Source organism: Orbicella franksi, chromosome 2 (assembly GCF_964199315.1).
Source record: "Orbicella franksi chromosome 2, jaOrbFran1.1, whole genome shotgun sequence".
In the NCBI taxonomy this organism is placed as follows: Eukaryota; Metazoa; Cnidaria; class Anthozoa; order Scleractinia; family Merulinidae; genus Orbicella; species Orbicella franksi.
Genome location: NC_138146.1, coordinates 2,629,436 through 2,652,828, shown reverse-complemented (window position 1 = coordinate 2,652,828; position 23,393 = coordinate 2,629,436). Strand labels below are relative to the sequence as shown.

The window sequence follows — 23,393 nt, the reverse complement described above, 5'->3', positions numbered from 1 at the left end:
TTACCTGTAAAGCGATGTGAAGGAGATCGTGCTTGACTTTCACAACTCTTGCTATGCAGTATGTGAAAGTTTGTAAATCTGGACGATTAATTGTGACATCTTAATCTTAGTATGTCATTTCTTAGCAGTCTCGCCTCCTTCGCCGAATTCTTAAATGAAGAGAAATCGTCGTTACTAAAGCCTGTAGAATAATTAAAACAAACGAAAACCGTGGAACACGCTGATTTCATAAATGCTGCAATCTATTCCTTTTCATCGAAACATGACTTTAAGCTAAAGCTTGAGCATTTTCACACATCGCGGTGGACACGTTCTCGACATAGTTTGTGTTCTTCTGTCGAGTTCTAGAGATATTTAATGCGTGCTAGTACAGAATTTATAAGTTAGATTTCTGCTCCTACAATTTCCACATCTTTCGATTTTCGCGATCTGGTAAAGGGGAGGCTGATGTGTATCGTTTTATGCCCAAACATACTTCAGATCACAATGTGCTTCTTTGTCTCGATCCTTTGTCACACCTCGCCATCGATGCGTCATCATGCATGAAGTTGATACATACAACGACAGATTTTAAGTGACACCACGATTTGACACTACTTTGAGAAAGCACAAAGAAAAACATCTTAAATGTTAGCGAATTTGCAAGTTCTTGAGTTGTTTTTATTTTCCGCGCTCAGGCTAACATAAGTAACCAGAAGTGAAATTTCACCTCGGAGTCCTTAGCTACGCGTGCGAGCGCGCGCATGAATCGGTTAGGTAGGCCCTTAACGCGACAAGATAAAGTTGGTGTTCGTTGATATCAAACTTGTCCATAAAAGTCCATGTAATAAACAGCTAAATGAAGCACTCCATGTGAGCTTTTAATCTTCTCAGAGGAGGCAGCGAGCCAGTCCACGAGAAAACGTCTGAGCTTCAACTGAGGCGAGGACAAAGTGAAAGGTGGCAATCTCCCTTCCTTTTCATGAAGAACGTCCTGGATTTCTAGTGCGATTTGCGACTTCTACCACTCATTTTCTACCATCATCCTTTCGGAAATGCTTCAAAGAAGGCTGTAAGCGAAACTTGATCCTTATAATTTACGTTAAAGGCTCTATTAAAACCCCGAACATTTCGTCAAAAACGCGAGGGCAAGCTTCGAGTTCGAGCTTGATGGACAGTGATGCAACGCGGGAGATTTGACTTTCCCGGGAAATGTTCAAATACCAAATTTGGAAGAAAAGGCGCCCAAGAAGTACTGGTGACGAAAAGCTCCAAATTAGGAGCGACCCAGAATGCACTGGGTATATAAACATGTTCGACAGCGAGGAAGGTGCATTCTATCACTTTCGGGCCTCACTTTTGTCGTCTGTTTGTTAGCGCCTCACAGGAAAAAAAATGAATAACATTGTCCGTATCCAGCCAATGCAGTATATTCACCTCTTAGATCTGGTAGGTACATTCATAAGTAAATTTAGCTTTTGAGTCGGGTGCACGATAACTTGAAAGTGAGCTCTGCAAATCTGTCTTGATCGTTGACAGCAGTTTTCGAAGGGGTTTCAGCTGATGTGCAGTTTTAAAAAATAATTTCATCCAGTCATTTTTTAAGTCTTAGGTGCTCAGCATGTTGACCCGGTTTTTGCAGCAACAGAACAGTGACAAATAATACGGCTGTATTTGGAACCGTGCGCGTTTGTTTTCAGAAGTTGTGATTTGTTTTCTTGGGTTGTTAGAGTTGTTCGTCTTTGTCCCGAAAATAAATGGGCGATCAGAGCTCAGAATAATCACAATGCAGAGACTGAACGTGAAATTTCACCAGTAATATTTTCCCCTGAATCTTGGAATTGTTTGTTCCTGTCTTGCATATGAAAGACCATGAAAATTACTCGATCGGGAAAGTGAAAGGGACTTATGGTGACGTCAATGGAGTTGTACGTCAGAGCCAAGAGTGTCAGTTGTCAGGCAGGCATTGTTTAAAAAATCAGGGGAAAATATCGAGCTTGTCGCATGAACAACTACAAAGTCGTTCAGAGAGAGAAGCCTTAATGTTAGACTTATGGCTTGCATTTTTACCTCTTGATGATGTTACAGTCTCTCCTCCTTCTAAAATAATATTGACACCTGTCCCAGCCAGGAACATTTCTTTAAAAGCCTCACCCAACAATGGCTCTAATCCTTAGTAATTTACAGATGTCAGTGTAAGGAAAGTCAGTTTACCAATCAAATCAGTCATCGCATGACAAAAAGTTCCTCTTAAAAACATCCTGATATATCAGTGGTGGATCCAGACCTTGAGCTAAGGGGGGGGGGGGGGGGGGGGAGAGGAGGGGTTGAGGTTTGCCTGCCCCACTGGGTTTTCTTCCTCCTGCATTTTTTTTTTTTACCCAAAATAAGAGGGGGAGGGGGCAGGTCCTCCAGGTCCCTCCCCTAGATCTGCCACTCTATATCTTTGGAACCTAGGTAAACAAATTGAAAGGGGATATTTATTTAGATCATAATTTCCAAGAAATTAAATGCCAATCATTCCAAGTAACAGCTTTTTAACTAAGATCTGGAAATTTACTATGTACAGTATGTAGTTCATACATGTACTTTACTCCTCTTAGAACACCAATGTGACTGTATTAGAAGTTGGACCTAAGAGTTTAATTCTTCAAGACAATCATAAGTTAGTGGAAGGTCCTCTGCCATTTGTCGTCATTCCACCTGGCCACTACTGTGTCATAGAGAACCCTGTCAAGTAAGTGCAATGACTTCAGTTCTGTCATCCGGAAAAGGATGGTATAATTAATTCTTGATATTATTTTTCCAGGCTGTGATTGCCTTTAATCTATATTCTTGCTATGACTTCATTTTGTTAACTTGTCATTGCTCCACCTTGTTTTAGACAACCTTGTGAACCAGGAAAGCAGTGTCACCTGAATCATGGCCACAGAGAAATGAGGTTTTTTAAGGTGAATAACTAAATATTACAGCTTCATGACAGACATTGTGGACTGGCCTACACGTGATTGTGCTCAGTTGAATGTACAAACAAAAAGACAATGATTCTGAAGTACCCTTCAGTTCTTTTTTAAAAGACTAAAACAGGTTTCTGCTACTCAGGAGCCATTTCCTCTGTACCCTGGAGAAACCATTGAAGGGGCAAGAAAAATAGAAGGTACATGTATAAGTATAATAATTATTCAGTTTTTGAATATTGATTTCAGTCATGTTTAGTGAGTCAATGGAAAAACGTCAGTCAAATTAACTGTATCTGTTTTAACCACCCTCTGATAAAAGAAACTTTAACCAAGGAAAATTAATCATTGCAACATTTTAACTTTACTGAATCAAATAAGACTGGAAGGAAATATCACCAATTTGTCGGAAAAGCTTGACATCTGACCAAATGCAATATTAAATTATAAAAAAAGTTAGTTAAGATGTTTTGTTTTGTTATTGTCTAGGATATAAATCTGGAATCAAGGCTCTTCCAGTGCTTGGACCAAATGAAGGTCTTCAGTTAATGGCTATTATGGATCATATGGACGGTGATGAGGAACGTAAAAGTGGAGACCTATGGCAGCTAGAAGGGCCTCTTACCTACAAACCAACACCATATGCTGTATGTTAGTTCTATGCAAACAGTGGCACTGTCATTGGCCTTAAGTTGTTCTTTCAAGGTTATCTCTTAATCAAAACCCCTGTTGACCATTTGTGTAATCTTTCTGCAGGAAATAGTACGGAGGGTGAAGCCACGTATTATAAAATATGGACAAGCACTACGACTCAAGGCAAAGGAGGACTTAATTGACAAGACAGGAAAGTAGGTTTGGTATAAACCTCACGTGAAAGCTAACAAGTACACACACAACAAACACAAGTCGGAATTTTCATTTAATTTAATTCTGCACATCATTAAAAATCACATTATCTAGAGTAGATTATTTTAAATTAGCTATGTTTTTTCTTCTCCTTGTCTCATCTCAGGAAACGGGTGACATCTGAACAATGGTTAATAAGGGACTTGGGAGCTTATTTGCCAGGAGTCTGTGAAGTGGTTTGTAATCAATCCAGCCTAGTGTTTTGTGATCAAATTAGCAATTTATTCTGTAAGCAAAGCATGACTAAATACATGACATCCATTCTCTTGCAGGTTTTAGGTGTTGAGTCCGCTCACACATTAACAGAGACTACAGCCTTACACATGAGGGCCAAGCAGACTTGTACTGATGCACTTGGAAAGAAGCGGTGAGCCCAAAACAGTCATTCTCTTTACAGGCAGTCATACCATAGCTGTTATAATTATTTCATCTAATTTATTATTTTATATATTCTATGTCATATATTTTTTTTCCAGAAATGCAGGGGATGAGTGGCTTGTCACCTTTGAAGACACAGAGATGTATATACCAGAGGTTTCTGAGGTGAGTTTCATGTACATATAAGGCCACTAAGTTCATTTTACGTAAACAAAAAATGGTCAACTTGTTTGTCACATAATTTAATCAACAGGAGGTTGTGGCTGAAGTCACTCAGACAGTACTGTCTCGTCAGGAATACTGCATAGTCACTGACCCCATAGATGATAAAGGTCGCAATCAGCTGGGCAAGAAAGAACTAAGGAGGGGAGTCATTTCCTTTTTCTTACATCCAGGCAAGTGCTTAAGGGGGCTACCTCACAGTTTCCACAACTTGAAAAGTTAAGCCTAAATGTTTCAAGTTTACAAGTCATTTGTAATCTGTGTTAATCTTCTTGATCCTTAACCATCTTTGTTCCTTTATTGGCCATCATGATCTCTTTGGTGTTTTTCTATCTTAGTAAACTATTACTTTCAGGTTTCCTTCAATCTAAAGGTAATGTGTGAACACGGCCAAAATAACACATTGAAATGTTGTGACTGAGCTCCTTAAGGCTAATAGAGAAACTAACAGGGCACTAAGGCATCAAGATAGCTATGCACATAACAATCATGATGATAGTGTTATGTCATTAAGCAAGTGAGTATGTTAAAAATTTATTGTCATTAATTATGGTTATTTACATCTATCTTACTTTCAGGGGAGGATTTAGAAGGTGGCATACTGAAATCATATATTTTAGAAGCAGATGAAGCTCTGGTCCTGTCGGCAGTGGATCATTTTGATGACATCTCTATAAAGAGTATGTAAACCTTGGAAGCCACAGCTTATTGGTTTTAAAGACTATTATTATTAATATTAATATTGATTATATGTTCTCTTGGTTGAACATCAAGTCATCTTTAGTATAATTTAGTCTCAATAGTTATTCTTAATTTAAAACAGTCTTGCAATAGTATTAATTCCCTCTTGCTGCAGAGAAGTGTCATCGTTCCCCTGGTGATCGTTGGATGATCTTTGGACCAGTTGAGTACATTCCACCAATAGAAGTCACTGTTAAATCAAGAAGGTTTGACATACTGTTTTCCTATGAATAGTTTAGGATCTGTGGGATGAAAAGATGTTTTTTTTTAAATAATTATTTTTGTTTTTCAGTTAAATTAATGTTTGTATTTGTTAAATTTAAGTTAACTTATTTAAAGACGTTTCTGACTGTGGCTGGAAAGAAAAATTAATTTTTGCTTAGATTTTTGATGTAGTTATTTAACCTCAAGTGCTAAAATCTCTTTTGCTAAGTTTAGAGGAAGTGTTGTGTCTTGAATTTTTATCAAGAATTTAGAAAACCAGTTGTCCCACTACCATTTGTGAAATGTTCTTTTGAAAACTTCAGAAAGTATGTGCATAGTTATAAATGGTACAACCTTCAAATTCGTGGTTCATTTAAAAAACATAATTTTGGCACATCAATGTAATATTTATTTATTAAATCTTCAGGAGAGCAGTACCCCTTTGTGAAAATGATGGAATTTATGTGAGGGACACTCAAAGTGGAGCTGTGAGTATCTAGAAGTGTATGTTGATCATTAAGAATGTTCTTCACCATAACTTTTTAGATCACCAACAGACTGATATTGTTGCCATGTTCTTTGTTTTAGGTACGGGCAGTGATGGGGCCACAGTCTTATCTACTGAGGGCTTATGAGGAACTGTGGGAAAAGGAGCTGACTGATGATGTGGAAAATATTCTCAAGTTAGTCGTGATTGTTTATTGCAGCTGTATTACTTGTCTTTTGTAATGCTGCCTGATTTATTGACTGACTGACTGACTGACTGACTGACTGACTAACTAACTAACTGACTGACTACCTGATTGACTGACTGGAAGAAGGGCTAAGCCTGAAACGTTTAGTTTATCAGAACAAATTTGACACTTTTCAGAGCATTTTGAGCCTTATATACAACTTTTCAGCAGTGTCACACATCGTATGAGGTTTTTGCTCATTACCTGACTGACTACCTGACTGACTGACTGCATGATTGACTGACTGGCTGACTGGCTGACTGACTGACTGACTGACTGACTGACTGACTGACTGACTGACTGACTGACTGACTGGTTGACTGACTGGCTGACTGACTGACTGGCTGACCGACTGACTGACTGACTGACTGGCTAGCTGACTGGCTGACTGACTGACTGACTGACTGACTGACTGACTGACTGCATGACTGACTGACCAATTACCTTATATTTGACTAACTGACTGACTGACTTACTGCCTGATTAACTGACTGACTTACTGCCTGTGTGTCTGACTGACTGACTGACTGAGAGACATCTCAGACAGACAGACCAACAGAACTGAACTGAAACTTAATTTAATCTCGGAATTCCATCAAGAAAATTGTTTTCATGAAAGCCAAGTAAAAATTATATTTTAGTATTAAATATGCATAGGTACTGTAAGCTATATAAATCTCACTGGTATTTGGAATCTTCATTTGTTGTGTTTAGGAATGGTGGAGGAATTGGCAGTGGAGACATACGAAAAATGGCATACTTTGAGTCATCAATTGATCCTTCAGTCATAAGAGAGCAGGTATCTAATAAAATGAGCCTCTTTCACTTACCATGAGGCAACCATGAGTGAACCAGTGAAAACATGTAAAACAAACTTCTAGCATTCAACAGTGTTGTTCATTCAAATTAGTATGACTATGATAAGCATATTCGTTGAACAATGTGTTAATCTCCCCCAAATAACTGCTGCAACAATTATTTTGAGTACTGTTTTGTTGTAATTTTTGTTGCGACATTTCTCTAACAATATATATTACATAACTATATGAGGAAGTAGCAGATCCCATTAAAATAGTGCTCAATACACATATAGTGTAGAGCTGAGTATATGAGTAATAACGAAGAGGCAAGATTTGCTGTTACTCCGAGTTTCGTGCTTACGCACTCATCAGACAGTATTTAATGATAAGCATTCCTATCAACTAGATATATATACACGGTATTAAACAATAGGCTAATTGCTGGACTAGTTGCATTACAATAAGTGATAGTTATACTGGAAAACAATAGGTGTGAAGACAGAAATTACGGGGACGAGTATAAACTGCGTGGGTGCAGTACAATATAAAGAAAGTGTCAAGCGTTCTTCAAGTAGAATTTGTTCTCGTGCCGGCATTTAGAAATAAGTTCTGATCTTTTGTTTAGTAGATTGTCGTTGCTATGTTTGATAATCATTAGTTTTTCTGTGAGGCAGAGGTCGCATCGTTTGGAAATGTTGTTGTAGGGTCTTGCACGGCTAATAATTGACCATTTGATGTTGAAGTCTTGTTTTTTGTCGTGTAGTTGCCAGATGTATTTAGAAAGCTCGGTGCTGTTGATGTGTTTTCTGTGCTTAAATGTGGATTTGTGCTGCGAGAATCTCTGTTTGAATGTTCCTTCTGTCAGTCCAATGTAGTTCTTGGTTGTGTTGTTAGTTGTAACTTGTGCGTTGTAGATTACACTGGAAGTCAGGCATTTGTTGTCTAGCGGGCATTGGTCTTTTTTGCGGCAGTTGCATTGCTCTCCGGTGATTGCGTTGGCGTTGTTGTCGGCGTTTGTTATTTTCATGTTGTGTTTGTTGATTACTGTTTTCATGTTGTCCATGCAACTGTAGCTGACTTTGACGTTGTTTTTGTTGAAGAGGCTGTGGTATTTATGTTGGTTCGGAAAGTGCTTAGCTATGAGCTTCAGGAATGTTCTACCGATGTTTGTCTTTACGTTTTTACTAAATGGAGGGTTGTACCATATAATGTTTCTTTGTCTGTTGCGTCGGGGGCGTGTTGGTTGATTGTCTTCGTTGTAAATTAGTGTTTCAGAGTATCCGCTGGCTTTCAAAGCAGTTTCGTAGATTGGTTTGGCCTTGTTGAATTCGTGTTCGTTGCATGAGTTGGCGGAAATACGGCGATTGATGGATGCTGGAAGTTGCTTTATTATGTTAGGTGGGTGGTTAGACTTTGTGTTGATGTACTGCGGCTCGTCGTTAGGCTTTCTGTAGGGGCAGTAGGTACCTTTTGTAAGATCGAAGGTGACGTCCAGGTAGTTAACAATTTTCATGCTAGTCTGTATGGTAATGTTAAGTCCATATGTCTTGAAGCGTCTTGTTATGTCCTTCCTTGTACGGTCTGCTTGAGGTCCGGAGATGTTTTTGAAGATGGCAAGTCCGTCGTCTCTGTAAAGCCCGATGTTGTCTATCCCGTATATGTTACACAGGTCGTCGAGAATGAATAAGCCTACGAGCTCGCATACTTCGGCTCCGTCGAAGCTGCCCATAGTAACGTCAAAAGAACTGTTGTTTTTCTTGATCCAGGCGGTGTTACTGTCAAAGAGAAGGGATTTTCTTGAATGCATAATAATATCGATGTCGCGGTCCGTAATGGAAGTGAATTGTTTGGCGAAGTTGATTGCGTCTGTAAGAAGTTTCTCAGTAATGGAAGGGTAGAAGTTCTCAATGTCAAATACGGCGAAGGTATGTTGATCTTTGTGTTGTATAGAGGAGAACCAGTTGATGACGGATGATGAGTTTTTCCATTGGTTAAGGCCAGTCTTCTGTCTCACAGTCGTGTTAATGTTCGCGAGGATTTCTTTACTGATACGTCCAATCTCACTTTTTGCAGGGTTAATGAGTCTACATGTAGGTTTGTTCTGGAAGTTGTCTTTATGGTCTTTGAGTGTTATAAAAGCCTGTCGTTCAGCCATGCGTTCCGCGCGGTCGTCAATGTTCAGATTAGTAGCAATGACTTGAGCTTCTTTGTTAATAGCAGTAATCGTATTAGAATTTGCTTTCTTGTACGTCGATGTGATATTGTCCTTGAGAAGCTTGTCGTGCGAAGCTTTGTCTACTTCGTAGTAGTTGGTTGTTTTGTCAGCAGGTATGAATGTTTTTGTGGAGTTGTTTATTTTCCTAATGTCTTGTTGTAGATGGTCTTGGAAGTCATCTCGTATTTGCCTGAATTCAATGTTCTTGATCATTTCGTACACGTCAGTTTCAAAGTTGTTTAGGTCTTCGTTCTGAGGAGGGCATTTTCTTGATTTAAAACCAAAGTTGTTGTTGTCAATGTTGTCGTCGTCGTTGTTGTGGTCTGTGTTATTCTTATCTTTATTCTGTTCGAAGAAGAAGGCTTTCCAACGCATACGCTTGATTACACTTTCGGTCTTTTCGATGAGTTTCTTGAGGTAGGAGTTTCTTGGTGGGATAGGAATGTTCTTCATTGAATAGTTGAATCTTGTTTTCTCCATTGTGGATAACGGCGATCGGCGAAAAGTGCTCTACTGTTGTTAAGCAGGAGCGAATATAACCATATGAGGAAGTAGCAGATCCCATTAAAATAGTGCTCAATACACATATAGTGTAGAGCTGAGTATATGAGTAATAACGAAGAGGCAAGATTTGCTGTTACTCCGAGTTTCGTGCTTACGCACTCATCAGACAGTATTTAATGATAAGCATTTCTATCAACTAGATATATATACACGGTATTAAACAATAGGCTAATTGCTGGACTAGTTGCATTACAATAAGTGATAGTTATACTGGAAAACAATAGGTGTGAAGACAGAAATTACGGGGACGAGTATAAACTGCGTGGGTGCAGTACAATATAAAGAAAGTGTCAAGCGTTCTTCAAGTAGAATTTGTTCTCGTGCCGGCATTTAGAAATAAGTTCTGATCTTTTGTTTAGTAGATTGTCGTTGCTATGTTTGATAATCATTAGTTTTTCTGTGAGGCAGAGGTCGCATCGTTTGGAAATGTTGTTGTAGGGTCTTGCACGGCTAATAATTGACCATTTGATGTTGAAGTCTTGTTTTTTGTCGTGTAGTTGCCAGATGTATTTAGAAAGCTCGGTGCTGTTGATGTGTTTTCTGTGCTTAAATGTGGATTTGTGCTGCGAGAATCTCTGTTTGAATGTTCCTTCTGTCAGTCCAATGTAGTTCTTGGTTGTGTTGTTAGTTGTAACTTGTGCGTTGTAGATTACACTGGAAGTCAGGCATTTGTTGTCTAGCGGGCATTGGTCTTTTTTGCGGCAGTTGCATTGCTCTCCGGTGATTGCGTTGGCGTTGTTGTCGGCGTTTGTTATTTTCATGTTGTGTTTGTTGATTACTGTTTTCATGTTGTCCATGCAACTGTAGCTGACTTTGACGTTGTTTTTGTTGAAGAGGCTGTGGTATTTATGTTGGTTCGGAAAGTGCTTAGCTATGAGCTTCAGGAATGTTCTACCGATGTTTGTCTTTACGTTTTTACTAAATGGAGGGTTGTACCATATAATGTTTCTTTGTCTGTTGCGTCGGGGGCGTGTTGGTTGATTGTCTTCGTTGTAAATTAGTGTTTCAGAGTATCCGCTGGCTTTCAAAGCAGTTTCGTAGATTGGTTTGGCCTTGTTGAATTCGTGTTCGTTGCATGAGTTGGCGGAAATACGGCGATTGATGGATGCTGGAAGTTGCTTTATTATGTTAGGTGGGTGGTTAGACTTTGTGTTGATGTACTGCGGCTCGTCGTTAGGCTTTCTGTAGGGGCAGTAGGTACCTTTTGTAAGATCGAAGGTGACGTCCAGGTAGTTAACAATTTTCATGCTAGTCTGTATGGTAATGTTAAGTCCATATGTCTTGAAGCGTCTTGTTATGTCCTTCCTTGTACGGTCTGCTTGAGGTCCGGAGATGTTTTTGAAGATGGCAAGTCCGTCGGTTATCATATGGTTATATTCGCTCCTGCTTAACAACAGTAGAGCACTTTTCGCCGATCGCCGTTATCCACAATGGAGAAAACAAGATTCAACTATTCAATGAAGAACATTCCTATCCCACCAAGAAACTCCTACCTCAAGAAACTCATCGAAAAGACCGAAAGTGTAATCAAGCGTATGCGTTGGAAAGCCTTCTTCTTCGAACAGAATAAAGATAAGAATAACACAGACCACAACAACGACGACGACAACATTGACAACAACAACTTTGGTTTTAAATCAAGAAAATGCCCTCCTCAGAACGAAGACCTAAACAACTTTGAAACTGACGTGTACGAAATGATCAAGAACATTGAATTCAGGCAAATACGAGATGACTTCCAAGACCATCTACAACAAGACATTAGGAAAATAAACAACTCCACAAAAACATTCATACCTGCTGACAAAACAACCAACTACTACGAAGTAGACAAAGCTTCGCACGACAAGCTTCTCAAGGACAATATCACATCGACGTACAAGAAAGCAAATTCTAATACGATTACTGCTATTAACAAAGAAGCTCAAGTCATTGCTACTAATCTGAACATTGACGACCGCGCGGAACGCATGGCTGAACGACAGGCTTTTATAACACTCAAAGACCATAAAGACAACTTCCAGAACAAACCTACATGTAGACTCATTAACCCTGCAAAAAGTGAGATTGGACGTATCAGTAAAGAAATCCTCGCGAACATTAACACGACTGTGAGACAGAAGACTGGCCTTAACCAATGGAAAAACTCATCATCCGTCATCAACTGGTTCTCCTCTATACAACACAAAGATCAACATACCTTCGCCGTATTTGACATTGAGAACTTCTACCCTTCCATTACTGAGAAACTTCTTACAGACGCAATCAACTTCGCCAAACAATTCACTTCCATTACGGACCGCGACATCGATATTATTATGCATTCAAGAAAATCCCTTCTCTTTGACAGTAACACCGCCTGGATCAAGAAAAACAACAGTTCTTTTGACGTTACTATGGGCAGCTTCGACGGAGCCGAAGTATGCGAGCTCGTAGGCTTATTCATTCTCGACGACCTGTGTAACATATACGGGATAGACAACATCGGGCTTTACAGAGACGACGGACTTGCCATCTTCAAAAACATCTCCGGACCTCAAGCAGACCGTACAAGGAAGGACATAACAAGACGCTTCAAGACATATGGACTTAACATTACCATACAGACTAGCATGAAAATTGTTAACTACCTGGACGTCACCTTCGATCTTACAAAAGGTACCTACTGCCCCTACAGAAAGCCTAACGACGAGCCGCAGTACATCAACACAAAGTCTAACCACCCACCTAACATAATAAAGCAACTTCCAGCATCCATCAATCGCCGTATTTCCGCCAACTCATGCAACGAACACGAATTCAACAAGGCCAAACCAATCTACGAAACTGCTTTGAAAGCCAGCGGATACTCTGAAACACTAATTTACAACGAAGACAATCAACCAACACGCCCCCGACGCAACAGACAAAGAAACATTATATGGTACAACCCTCCATTTAGTAAAAACGTAAAGACAAACATCGGTAGAACATTCCTGAAGCTCATAGCTAAGCACTTTCCGAACCAACATAAATACCACAGCCTCTTCAACAAAAACAACGTCAAAGTCAGCTACAGTTGCATGGACAACATGAAAACAGTAATCAACAAACACAACATGAAAATAACAAACGCCGACAACAACGCCAACGCAATCACCGGAGAGCAATGCAACTGCCGCAAAAAAGACCAATGCCCGCTAGACAACAAATGCCTGACTTCCAGTGTAATCTACAACGCACAAGTTACAACTAACAACACAACCAAGAACTACATTGGACTGACAGAAGGAACATTCAAACAGAGATTCTCGCAGCACAAATCCACATTTAAGCACAGAAAACACATCAACAGCACCGAGCTTTCTAAATACATCTGGCAACTACACGACAAAAAACAAGACTTCAACATCAAATGGTCAATTATTAGCCGTGCAAGACCCTACAACAACATTTCCAAACGATGCGACCTCTGCCTCACAGAAAAACTAATGATTATCAAACATAGCAACGACAATCTACTAAACAAAAGATCAGAACTTATTTCTAAATGCCGGCACGAGAACAAATTCTACTTGAAGAACGCTTGACACTTTCTTTATATTGTACTGCACCCACGCAGTTTATACTCGTCCCCGTAATTTCTGTCTTCACACCTATTGTTTTCCAGTATAACTATCACTTATTGTAATGCAACTAGTCCAGCAATTAGCCTATTGTTTAATACCGTGTATATATATCTAGTTGATAGGAATGCTTATCATTAAATACTGTCTGATGAGTGCGTAAGCACGAAACTCGGAGTAACAGCAAATCTTGCCTCTTCGTTATTACTCATATATATTACATAACTATATTATTTTGTTTAATGTTAAATGCATTAGGGCCGAGACAAGACAAGAGTGATTGTGTACCGTTGCCCAGGAAACACTGCTGTGCAGGTAACCTGCCTTGTGGTATCCATAGCAATGTCAATGGATTGTTCAACAAAAGCTTAATTGGTATACTATTGTTAAAAGGTTTTGAATACTAGTTACCGGTTATTAATATAATCTCATGAACATGTAATAGTTGAGGTCTGTCTGTTTAACAGTAATGTTTGTGCTCTCCTCAGGTTTATGATTACTTAAGGAAGACTGCCAGGGTGATCTTTGGACCAGATCTTGTAAGTAAATAACTGGATTATTTTCTTTGGAAACATCACGGTTTTTGCATGTGTTAGACTTATTTCATTCATACGTTCTTGAACTTAATAAAACCCTCAAATATAATGCAGGGCAACATTTATTGCCTACATCATTTTTGGTGATGGAAATGAGAGTAATGAAGTCCTAAGTTAAGGGATATTGTATTAATGTACAAACAAATTCTTAGAACGTACTCAGAAAAGAGTACATTGCCAATGGTATCTTTGAGCTAAAAGAGTGCAAAACACCTCCTGGATAGTTCTACGGAAGTTGAAGTGATTGTGTACTTTGTTATTTTCAAGGTTGTGCTTGGACCGCATGAGAACTTCAATGTGCTCAGTTTGAGTGGTGAGTAGAATAAACGTCTTTACAGGTGTTCTTCAGGTAATGTGATGGTGGGGTGTTGTGTGACAATGGAGAGGTGTTGTGTGACAATGAATAGGTGTTATGTGACAATGGATAGGTGTTGTGTGACAACATAAATAACTTAATGTGTTAACAAACATGATTTGGTTTACTGCTACAGATGAGCACCCATTGTCCAATAAGAGAATCCTATCCCATTATATTACATGCTAAAAGCAAAATCTCTAATTGAACTCAAGACAGGTGATTTTTGAACAAAAAAAGTTACCAGTAAGAAACAAAATCAGGATTACTGATGCAGAAACTTTGTGTGCCTTGCTTGGCCAGTTTTTTTCTTTTTTTAATGTCAATTGACAAACATCTCTTTTATTTTATATGTCAGCTGGGAAACCAAAAAAACCACATGCTTTGAAAACAATATGTCTGATGCTTGGGCCAGATTTCATCACGGATATTATCGAGGTAGGAATGTCCAGGCTTTTTCTATGGTGTAACTGACCGGTAACGTAAACAAATTTTAAAAACCAATAGGAAGAAGAAGGCTTCATCTCAGGGGGGGGGGGGGGTGTGCACCTCCTGCACCCTGCCCCTACATCCACCCCTGTGTCTGTAATCATCTTTGTGTTGGTTTTGACAATGGTCACCAGTTAGAATCACACCTATATGAATTTTTATCACCTCATGTTGAAACTTGTTTATTTTGCACCAGGTGGAAACATCTGACCATGCCCGGCTGAAGATCAAGATTGCAATGAACAACTTTTTTGAGGTCAGTCTTGTAGACAACTATTAAATACTGGGCATAGACTCCTGTTGATTTTTTTATTCCATGGAATAGCCAATAGTTGTTTAAATAACATTTCTGATGTGTTGTCTTTTCAAGTACACTCTGGTTAATTCTGATTGCAAGTGACTGTCTCCCAAAACTGGAACCTGACAGACCATATTTCCCAAAGGAATTAATTTACATTCTCAATGTTTCTGTTATTTATATATTCAGGTTGAAAGAGGAAATCATGAATCAGAGCAAGCCATCTTTTCTGTTCCAGATTACACTGGAAATGCCTGCAAGAGTGTTGGTATGGTACATCTTGTAAAACTATCTAATGTGAACCCTTTACTAATCAGCTTCAAATTTCTGCTGGTTGGTGGTTTTTGGCTAATGACAATTCTATCTTCCTATTTCATTGAAAAGAGCGTGTTAAGGGGGCAGTGTGCATATTTCCTTGAATAACCAGATTGGATGCTTTTAATGTTTGTAACTTGGAATCTGAAACCGAACAATCATAGTTTGATTCTGTAAAAAAAAGTACTCAAGAAATGATGAGGAGCTGTTAGGTAGAAATGGTCAGATTCATTTGAAACTTCGCTCCAATATTGTTGCAAATCTTGCCTGTGTTTGGGATACTCAGATAAATGTGGCATTTGTTGCGTGCAGTTGTGAGGAAAGACTGATTTTTACAGCTATAATCAATATTTTGAGTTGTAACGTAAAAGTACCTATCGTGCTTCTGTTGATCTTCTTGCGGCCTTGTGAAGGTGTCTATCTACTTTGAGGCGGGACAGTTCGTGTCTGCTTACTCGAAGTACTGTCCTTCTAATATTTTTAGCCAGCCGGATACGTGGTAAAGTAGCGCAAGTTCCTTTTGATGAGTTCCATCGTTACTCCACGTCCATTATAAAGAAGGCTGTGTTTGGCGTGGACAAGGATGGGAACGTTAAACAACGGCTTAGATTTGATGCAAACCAATTGGTAAGGAAATCAGTTTTTTTCCTCGGAAGTTTCTGTTATTTCCTCGAGTTTTCTCTGAAACGGTTGGGGTGATATCTTTAGCCCAGAGGGCACCTTTATCGAAAACTAACATTATTACAAATCTTGGTGAAACAACAAGCGAGTTTTGTTATAAGGGGAACTTGACGGTTTGTATGATCTTAAAAAAAAACAAAAAACATTTTCGAATCAAGTTTCCTAACAATACACAGTGAAAGACTTGTTTTGTAGGCTTGACTAACATGCAAACGAACTGGTCAAATAATTTCTTTGCAAACTCACCAATAGAAGACCCGCAAACACAAGGAACCCTTGCAATGGAAACATTGTTTCCGGACCGTTTCTTTCCTGTTTCTGCGTATTTGTTGCGGAAGCAAATTTTCAGTCTTTCTTAGAGGCAAAAAATGTTTCTGATTGTGCTTTTCAGAACAATTTTGCTTCCGCAGTAAACGCTTCCGCATTTGTCCGCGTGGAAAAAAATTCGGGAAGGAATATTTTTGATGATACAATCCTGTGTAAACAAGGAAGTAATGGTGCAGAGGACATGTTGCGGAAACAAAGTTTGCTTCTCGAAAACTAGAAACTGTTTTTGCTTCGGGTCAAACTTTGGCCTGAACGACGCCTAGTCAAAAATGAATTCATCTTTTACCAGCGAAATTTGAAATTGTCTACATTTCTTTGCCGTCCCTCTGCAAAACGAGAACGTGAAATGACTAGGTTCTACGTAGTCTGAGGAAGGCAAACGATCTTTCCATCTGGATTTGAACGCTGTCATTGAATAGTTAACCTGAGCACGTTTTTAGAGCCATTGACGTATTGAACAGATCTAGACGGTTGCGAATTTCGCTGGTAAAATATAAATTCATTTTTTACTAGGCCTCGTCCTCATCGCCGTTGCTTACATGTAGGTTTCCACGGAGCACGTCTCATTAAAATGTTTCCCAGCAACGGGTAGTGTAGCACGTGCAATTATTGTAGAGGAAATGGATGAACGACGAAGTCGGGCAGGTCATGGTAAAAGAAGTTGGAGACAAGAACTTGCGTTAAATCCATGCTTATAGTGATTACGATGAAGAAGAGTGAGCGATTGGTAGTTGCGAATCTAAGTTCAGTGTTCCTTTTTGGATGGTTTTGTTTTCTTTTTAAGGTGGTAACTAACGTGGATATTCAGAGTATTGAACCTGTGGACCTACACATGAGTGAAAGTCTGAGTAAATCTGTCCAAATGGCAATTGAGATTTCCACCAAGTAAGGTGACTCTACTTCTACACGGGAAAGTACTTGTTATTGCTATAAAAAGATCTTTATAAAGTTCTGCAGGAGACACACACAAAAAGATTGGAGATAGCTTGCAATAGGGGCGGTAGGGGTTTGGGGGCGAGAGAGGGGGGGAGGGGGGAGCTCAATTCGGCCTCTTTAGCCTCTAGGCTTTTCCTGAAAGTACTTCACAAAGGTCCACAAATCGATAACGCCTATTAGAAATATCAGCTTAGTCCTGTCCACATATTTAACTCTCCATTTTATATTTGTAGTTAACGTACAATTTTTCAGTATGCTGTCAATAGAGTACACGAGAGATTTAGCTGACTATACGTACAAGAGTAGTGAGTGGCTGACAATCGAGAACCCCTCGTAGTTTTTGTTTAGGCTAAATTAAATGCCAAGTGTAACAAATCAATTCTCGTTATTGGCCGTTGTGTGTTTCTTTTAGTATTGTTCTTTTAGCGAAGTATCTTCGCTGTGAAATGAAATCAGATGTTGATTGATTTATCACGTCAGGTCCATTGAGCGAGCGGCAGAACACGAAGCAAAGAGAACGGAGCAAATGGCCAAAGGAATGTTAGAAAGACAGAAACTCACGAACGAGAAGGTTAGTATACTGCCCAACAATTTGAATCAATAAATCAAAAATAATAAAGTGGCTTGTTTCGCCATAAGGCCGACATACGTCAAAGAGAAAACTAAAGTAATTACCTAAGTGGCTCTCGTAAGTCGTTTTATTCTGTATGTTTCAACACCGTGTGCCGTTAACACGGGGTGAAGTTCGACTTTGTTACTTAGGACATGATACGGGTTGTGGGGGAGAGAACATTTCCCTAAGGAAGCGATCCTGGGGAAGAGGGTTGATTTACGAGCGATTTTCCAGGGTTATTTTGCCTCTCTTGAAGACTAGTGAGTTAGGTAACAATTTTTATTTTTAGGAAGCAGAGAATGCGCGAGTGAAGTTATTTGAACTCAGAGCTGTGACAGCTGCGGTGGAATCCTCTGGACAAACAAAAGCAGAAGCACAGGTCAGTTTCTCATTTATATTTCACATGTTGTGTTTCTCATTTTGTCCGCCTTTTTGTTGACTTTCTCATTTGCTGCTCAGGGATTTTGCATTTACTTTCATTATATTTTAACAGGCTCAAGCTGAACGGTTGCTGATCGAAGGCGAAAGTGCAATAGAAGGTAAATTCAGTTAGTCAGTTATATTGCATTGGTTGGTGAAATATGATTTTTACATATACGTCATAATCATCAAGAAGAGGTAAAGACCCGTTAGCTCTTTGGCGCTGACGTGAGATTTTCTTTCTTTCAGTTGCAAAGTTGAAAGCGGAAGCTGAGGAAGTTCAACTTATTGCTGAGTTAGAATCTAAAAGACTGGTAAGATATAAAAGAAACGCGTTCACGGAACAACTGTGATACTGGTGATATCGATGAAGGTGAATGTCACCCAGGATCTAAGTTTCTATTCAAACCATTTTTCAGTCCTGTTTTGTGTACAAACTTTCGTGTTCAACCACTGCATGATGCTCGAATCGATTAAAGTATGAACTTGCCCCTCAAACCTCCCTGCCACCCACACCCCGCCACCACATTTTGAGAGACAACTGGGTTGCAGTCTGCATGGGTTATTTTCATGTTGGATAACTTTTCACCTTCAGTTTTTCTGAAACCCTTCTTCAGAGAAAAGAAAGGAAGAAGAGAAAAACTAGAGCAACTTTGTTGAAATTAGATCGTTGATGCTGTGAGAAGCTGAAATGCTGAGTAGAGAGATAAATGGTTGTTATACGTGAATTCGGGCTTTCTTTTAAACAGAGACAGGGTTTAGAGAAACATCCACGTGAGGTTGAAAACGCAATTATGTTACAAAGATAGGAATGTCGAGCCATCTCCTGCAAGTAAGGGCGTTCAGCTCATTATGTAGCTTTTGTAGCTTTACAAAACCACAACAAATAACAACAGCACCACTTAAACACACACTTCTCATTCACTAATGGACGGGAAAAGAGTTCAGTATCTGTTTATACACAGAAAACGGTATCTATTCATGGACTACCCGTGTAAGCGTTTATTTTAAGCAGTAATGTTTCTTTGCTATTTTCAGGAAAAAGAAGGCGAACTTGAACATCAGAAAAAACTCAATGAACTGGAGCTACAGAAGGCCAAGGAATTAGCAGAAATCGAGGTTTGATACAAGAGATCCGTTATTGTGGCAGTAATAGTGTTTTTTAAGTGATCCTGACTTAGCTATTCTTGATATTTTTGTCTTCTTAGTCAAATAAGTTCGCTTCCATGGTAAAAGCCGTGAGTTCTGACGCAATCAAGAAGATTGCTCGCTCTGGTCCCGAGTCGCAGGTAAGTTGAAAACAAGTTTCCTTTAATTCTGGAAGTATTTCTGATGGAAGACAGTAACATTCAGCTGATCCCCCTTTTAGATGTTATTTTATTGAAGTGATCCCCCTCAAAACTGTTGATAAATTTCGTGATCCCCCCCCCCCCCGATGCCCTCGCACACATATTCACCTTTCGACGTGTATAGTTAGTGCTGTCATGATGTACTTACAGTATACTGAAGCCGCCATGGTGCAGTCTCTTGATCCGTGTCATCCCGACATCTGATCTGGGTTCTTACATGTAGCAGTTTTCACAGGCGTCCAATAAAGCATAACAGGCGACATAAAGTAAAGCGAGACCCGAAGGGCCAAGCCAACCTAGGTGGGGTCCGGGGGCATGTTCCTCCAGAAAATTTTGAAATTGTAGGTTACCAAAGATGCGATTTCATGCATTTTTTTTGGGGGGGGGGGGGGGGAGGCGCGCAAAGTGTTGTGATCGTAAAGTTAGACGTAGCAAGTAGCACTGTTTCACCGTTTTAAAATACTATTTTCTTTGTGATACGTCTGTAAGTCTTAATTTATTGTTATATGTGTGCAAATTTTAATAACCGGAATAGCTGGCCACATTCGATTTTACAGCTGGTGGAATTCTGCCGTTCTACTGAGAACTCCGAGTTGACCTACTAGCAATCTAACGATCCTAAGTGTTTGGAAACTGCAAAGTTACTTTTGAGAGTTCCAAATAGCCGTCCACCAAGTCCGTATGGGCATATGACATTTCGCGGTCCCCCCTTTTTGGGCTCTCAGTTATGACTGAATCCCCCTTCTATTATCCTAAAAATCAAATGATCCCCCAAAATCCTCCGACTCCCCCGAGGCGGTAAATAATGACCAGTTCCCAAATATCTGCTTCGTGCGCTGATTGGCTAATTGTGTGATACGCGTTTGCTGTGATTGGTCAGGAATGATAATCGGCATCTCGGGGTCCTGAAAACTAGATTTCGTGGAAAGCAAAAAAAAAAAGATTGGGTGTCAAACCGAAACTCTTTGTAAGAAGATTTTTCGTGTAAACAGCCAATCATAGCGCACCAAATTGTCTGATATTAAGAAACATTTTCACTTGACTGTTTTTCCTCAACAGGCCGGACTTCTCAAGGCACTGGGAATACACAATGTACTTATCACTGACGGCTTTACACCTCTAAACTTGTACCAGTCCTCTAGCGGCTTTGCTCAGCCAGGAATGATGAGCTAGAGACTGGAATGGAATATATTCCGCTAAATGTAGAACAACTAGTAAAATTTGTAAATCTCGGTGTTCTTGCACGTGCTGGTAGAAAAATTTCTTAATTGTAATAATTAAGTTTGAAATTTAGGTAGTAGTATATTTTTGAAGCACCACACAAATTGAATCTAATTTCAAAAGGGACTGACGGAATAAAGGGCGCGTAGAATAGACGCTGAGAAGAAATAATATCGATTTGCGCGTTTCCGCTTTAGTCCCTCCCTCCGTGTGAAAAATAATAAATAAATAAAAATCAAATCTATTTAAATGATGTCGCAGACTCAAGGCTGAGTGAGCTTTTAAAGTAATTGTCCTCTCATGTAAACTCTTCACGTATGACATACCTGTAACAGTATCAGAAAATAAACCAATCACGAATAATTGTCTCCCGTGTGAACGCGATTTTTCGTTGCACATGCCGATCACGTGTCTCTCACGTGCATCGGCCGAAATTTATGTTAAGGCCTAAAGGCCACTTGTATTCATTAGTTTGGAAGAAGAGAAAGACCTTTTTATCTATCTAGCCAAAAACGAAATAAACAATGGCTGGATTGATTCTATATTGCTTCCACAATATGTCCGTAAAGTTGTTACTTAAAATTGAAATTGTGTCCATTTGTACATGTATGAATATTAAAACGCCTGTGTACGTAGGTAATATTTCGTATAGTTTGTGTCGAAGTAAAATGACGAGAAAAGATGTAACAACATCTAGTGTGACGACGCCTTTAATTCAGACAATTTGATGTACTACACGGAACTATTTGGAGAGAGAAAGTCACGCGAAGCAGGAGGGGAGGGTGGGTAGGGTGTGCCCCCCTCCCCCACCTGCACTTCTGGTGTTACGCAGATAGGAGAGATACTTCTTAAATCTCAGCCCTGCGGCGATTTTTAAATCAGTTAACACGTTCGTAGCAAGATTATAAAAATCCGGAAAATAAGCAGACTCGATAAATCTGCGGCTGTAATGTTGAAATGAGGAAGCAGAACAGATTCCGCCACCAGCTGTGTTATAGCAGTCACTTTGGAATTTGTTTGAAGAATCTTTTTTTTTTTTTTTCATTGTAAACTTCAAATCTCATAATTTTTATCGCGCTTTAATACAAAAGCACTGGGTATTTTTTTTCTAAAATTTGAGCAAACTGATAAAAGAAACTTCATAACCTCTTATGACAGATAAAACGCTCCGTTTCGCGAAGGACAATTTACGTAATATGATATCATTGTTAGTAAAAGGCTAAGCACAGCTTTTTACAGGTAAATATTACCAAAAGAATGGCTTTGCCAGAACATGAAACAACTTTGGTGTTTAGTATTTTCACTCTGAATGTGTAAAAATAAAGAGCTAGGTAGAGTTAGTTTAACATTTCATGTACAACTTCAGTCTTCATCAACATCTGGTTGCAGGTGGCTAAGCACGAGACACGAGTCAGTCACGCGCGATCAAACTCGCAACGCGCATGGCTTGTACTCGTCTTGCAGTAGACAAACGTCCATTAACTGACAACGCTGTAGCAAGCTGGTGATGTTTTGTTGGAGATAGAGAAGCTGCAGGAAGCTAGCTATTATAATGATCAGCAAATAAAAACATGGTTTATTTTGGCCTTCTGTGGACTATCGGGAAAATTTACGTTTCAGGTTCGCTTTTGATTATAAATTTTGGTAAGGTGCTTGCACTGGGTTAGCTATAAATTTCGATGTGTCGATTTAATAGTGTGGTTGAATAGTTTTCGAATTATTAGTATGTGTTAATTAATTTCTACGTCGCTTCTAACTCCTCAAAGTGAGCGTAAATCGACAAATTCACGTTCTCTAGTATTTGGGTGTCGCTTGAAGATTTATTACATTCAATAGGTTGAACAAAAGAGACGAGCGATATAAAGACACTATATAAATTCGTCCACGATTCAGTTCTGATATCAAATTGCATTTAAAACCTGCATTTGAATATTACTTAATTAATTTGACGGATATAAATGTTGTCTCAAGCTAAGGCAAGTATGTATGTACACTTACTCCAAGTTATTTGTGTACAATGAAACACATATAGGCACAGTCGAACTGATAATTGTGGTGCAGTCTTATTGTGACCCCAGCATTTTAATCGCGCCTTTTTGCTACAAATGTGTGATTAAAATTAGTATTATTTTATCGCAGCGACTGAATGTCAGTTTTTTTTTTCTGCCTTGATAAATTGTCAGCACTTCTTTAGCAAACTAAACTACTATGATATACAAGTTTTTTAATGGGGAAACCACGAAAAATGAGTCCGAAGGAAGGAAATCAAACAAAAGAAACAAGAGGAAATAGCCGGACATGGGAAAGAGTACCGGTTAATTACAACGGCAGTCGCAGCATAACAAAGATCTAAAATTACGCCCAGAGTTCAAATTCAGCTGTTGTTATAACGGGAAAAACAACGAATTGCAAATTTGCGTTCTGTTGTCTAGTGTTACAAAAGCGGATGGCATCCCATAGCGCAAGGCAGATAGAAGATTGAAAATAT

General features: G+C 39.3%; 1 protein-coding gene across 1 annotated transcript; it reads left to right on the top strand.

Annotated features, from left to right (window-relative positions):
• The first annotated feature begins 1,274 nt into the window (after positions 1 to 1,274).
• LOC145476023 (major vault protein alpha-like) lies at positions 1,275 to 22,020 on the top strand. The gene is made up of 30 exons (XM_081455317.1): positions 1,275 to 1,428; positions 2,583 to 2,716; positions 2,864 to 2,930; positions 3,082 to 3,136; positions 3,426 to 3,583; positions 3,693 to 3,784; positions 3,949 to 4,018; positions 4,115 to 4,209; positions 4,319 to 4,385; positions 4,474 to 4,615; positions 5,021 to 5,122; positions 5,299 to 5,389; positions 5,815 to 5,875; positions 5,976 to 6,070; positions 6,836 to 6,920; positions 13,564 to 13,620; positions 13,794 to 13,844; positions 14,169 to 14,214; positions 14,615 to 14,694; positions 14,942 to 15,001; positions 15,233 to 15,311; positions 15,843 to 15,985; positions 17,151 to 17,251; positions 17,783 to 17,873; positions 18,205 to 18,294; positions 18,409 to 18,454; positions 18,585 to 18,649; positions 19,374 to 19,454; positions 19,544 to 19,624; positions 20,744 to 22,020. The coding sequence occupies exons 1-30, from the start codon at positions 1,375 to 1,377 to the stop codon at positions 20,855 to 20,857; spliced, it is 2,553 nt and encodes an 850-aa protein (XP_081311443.1). The 5' UTR covers positions 1,275 to 1,374; the 3' UTR covers positions 20,858 to 22,020.
• Positions 22,021 to 23,393: the final 1,373 nt, after the last annotated feature.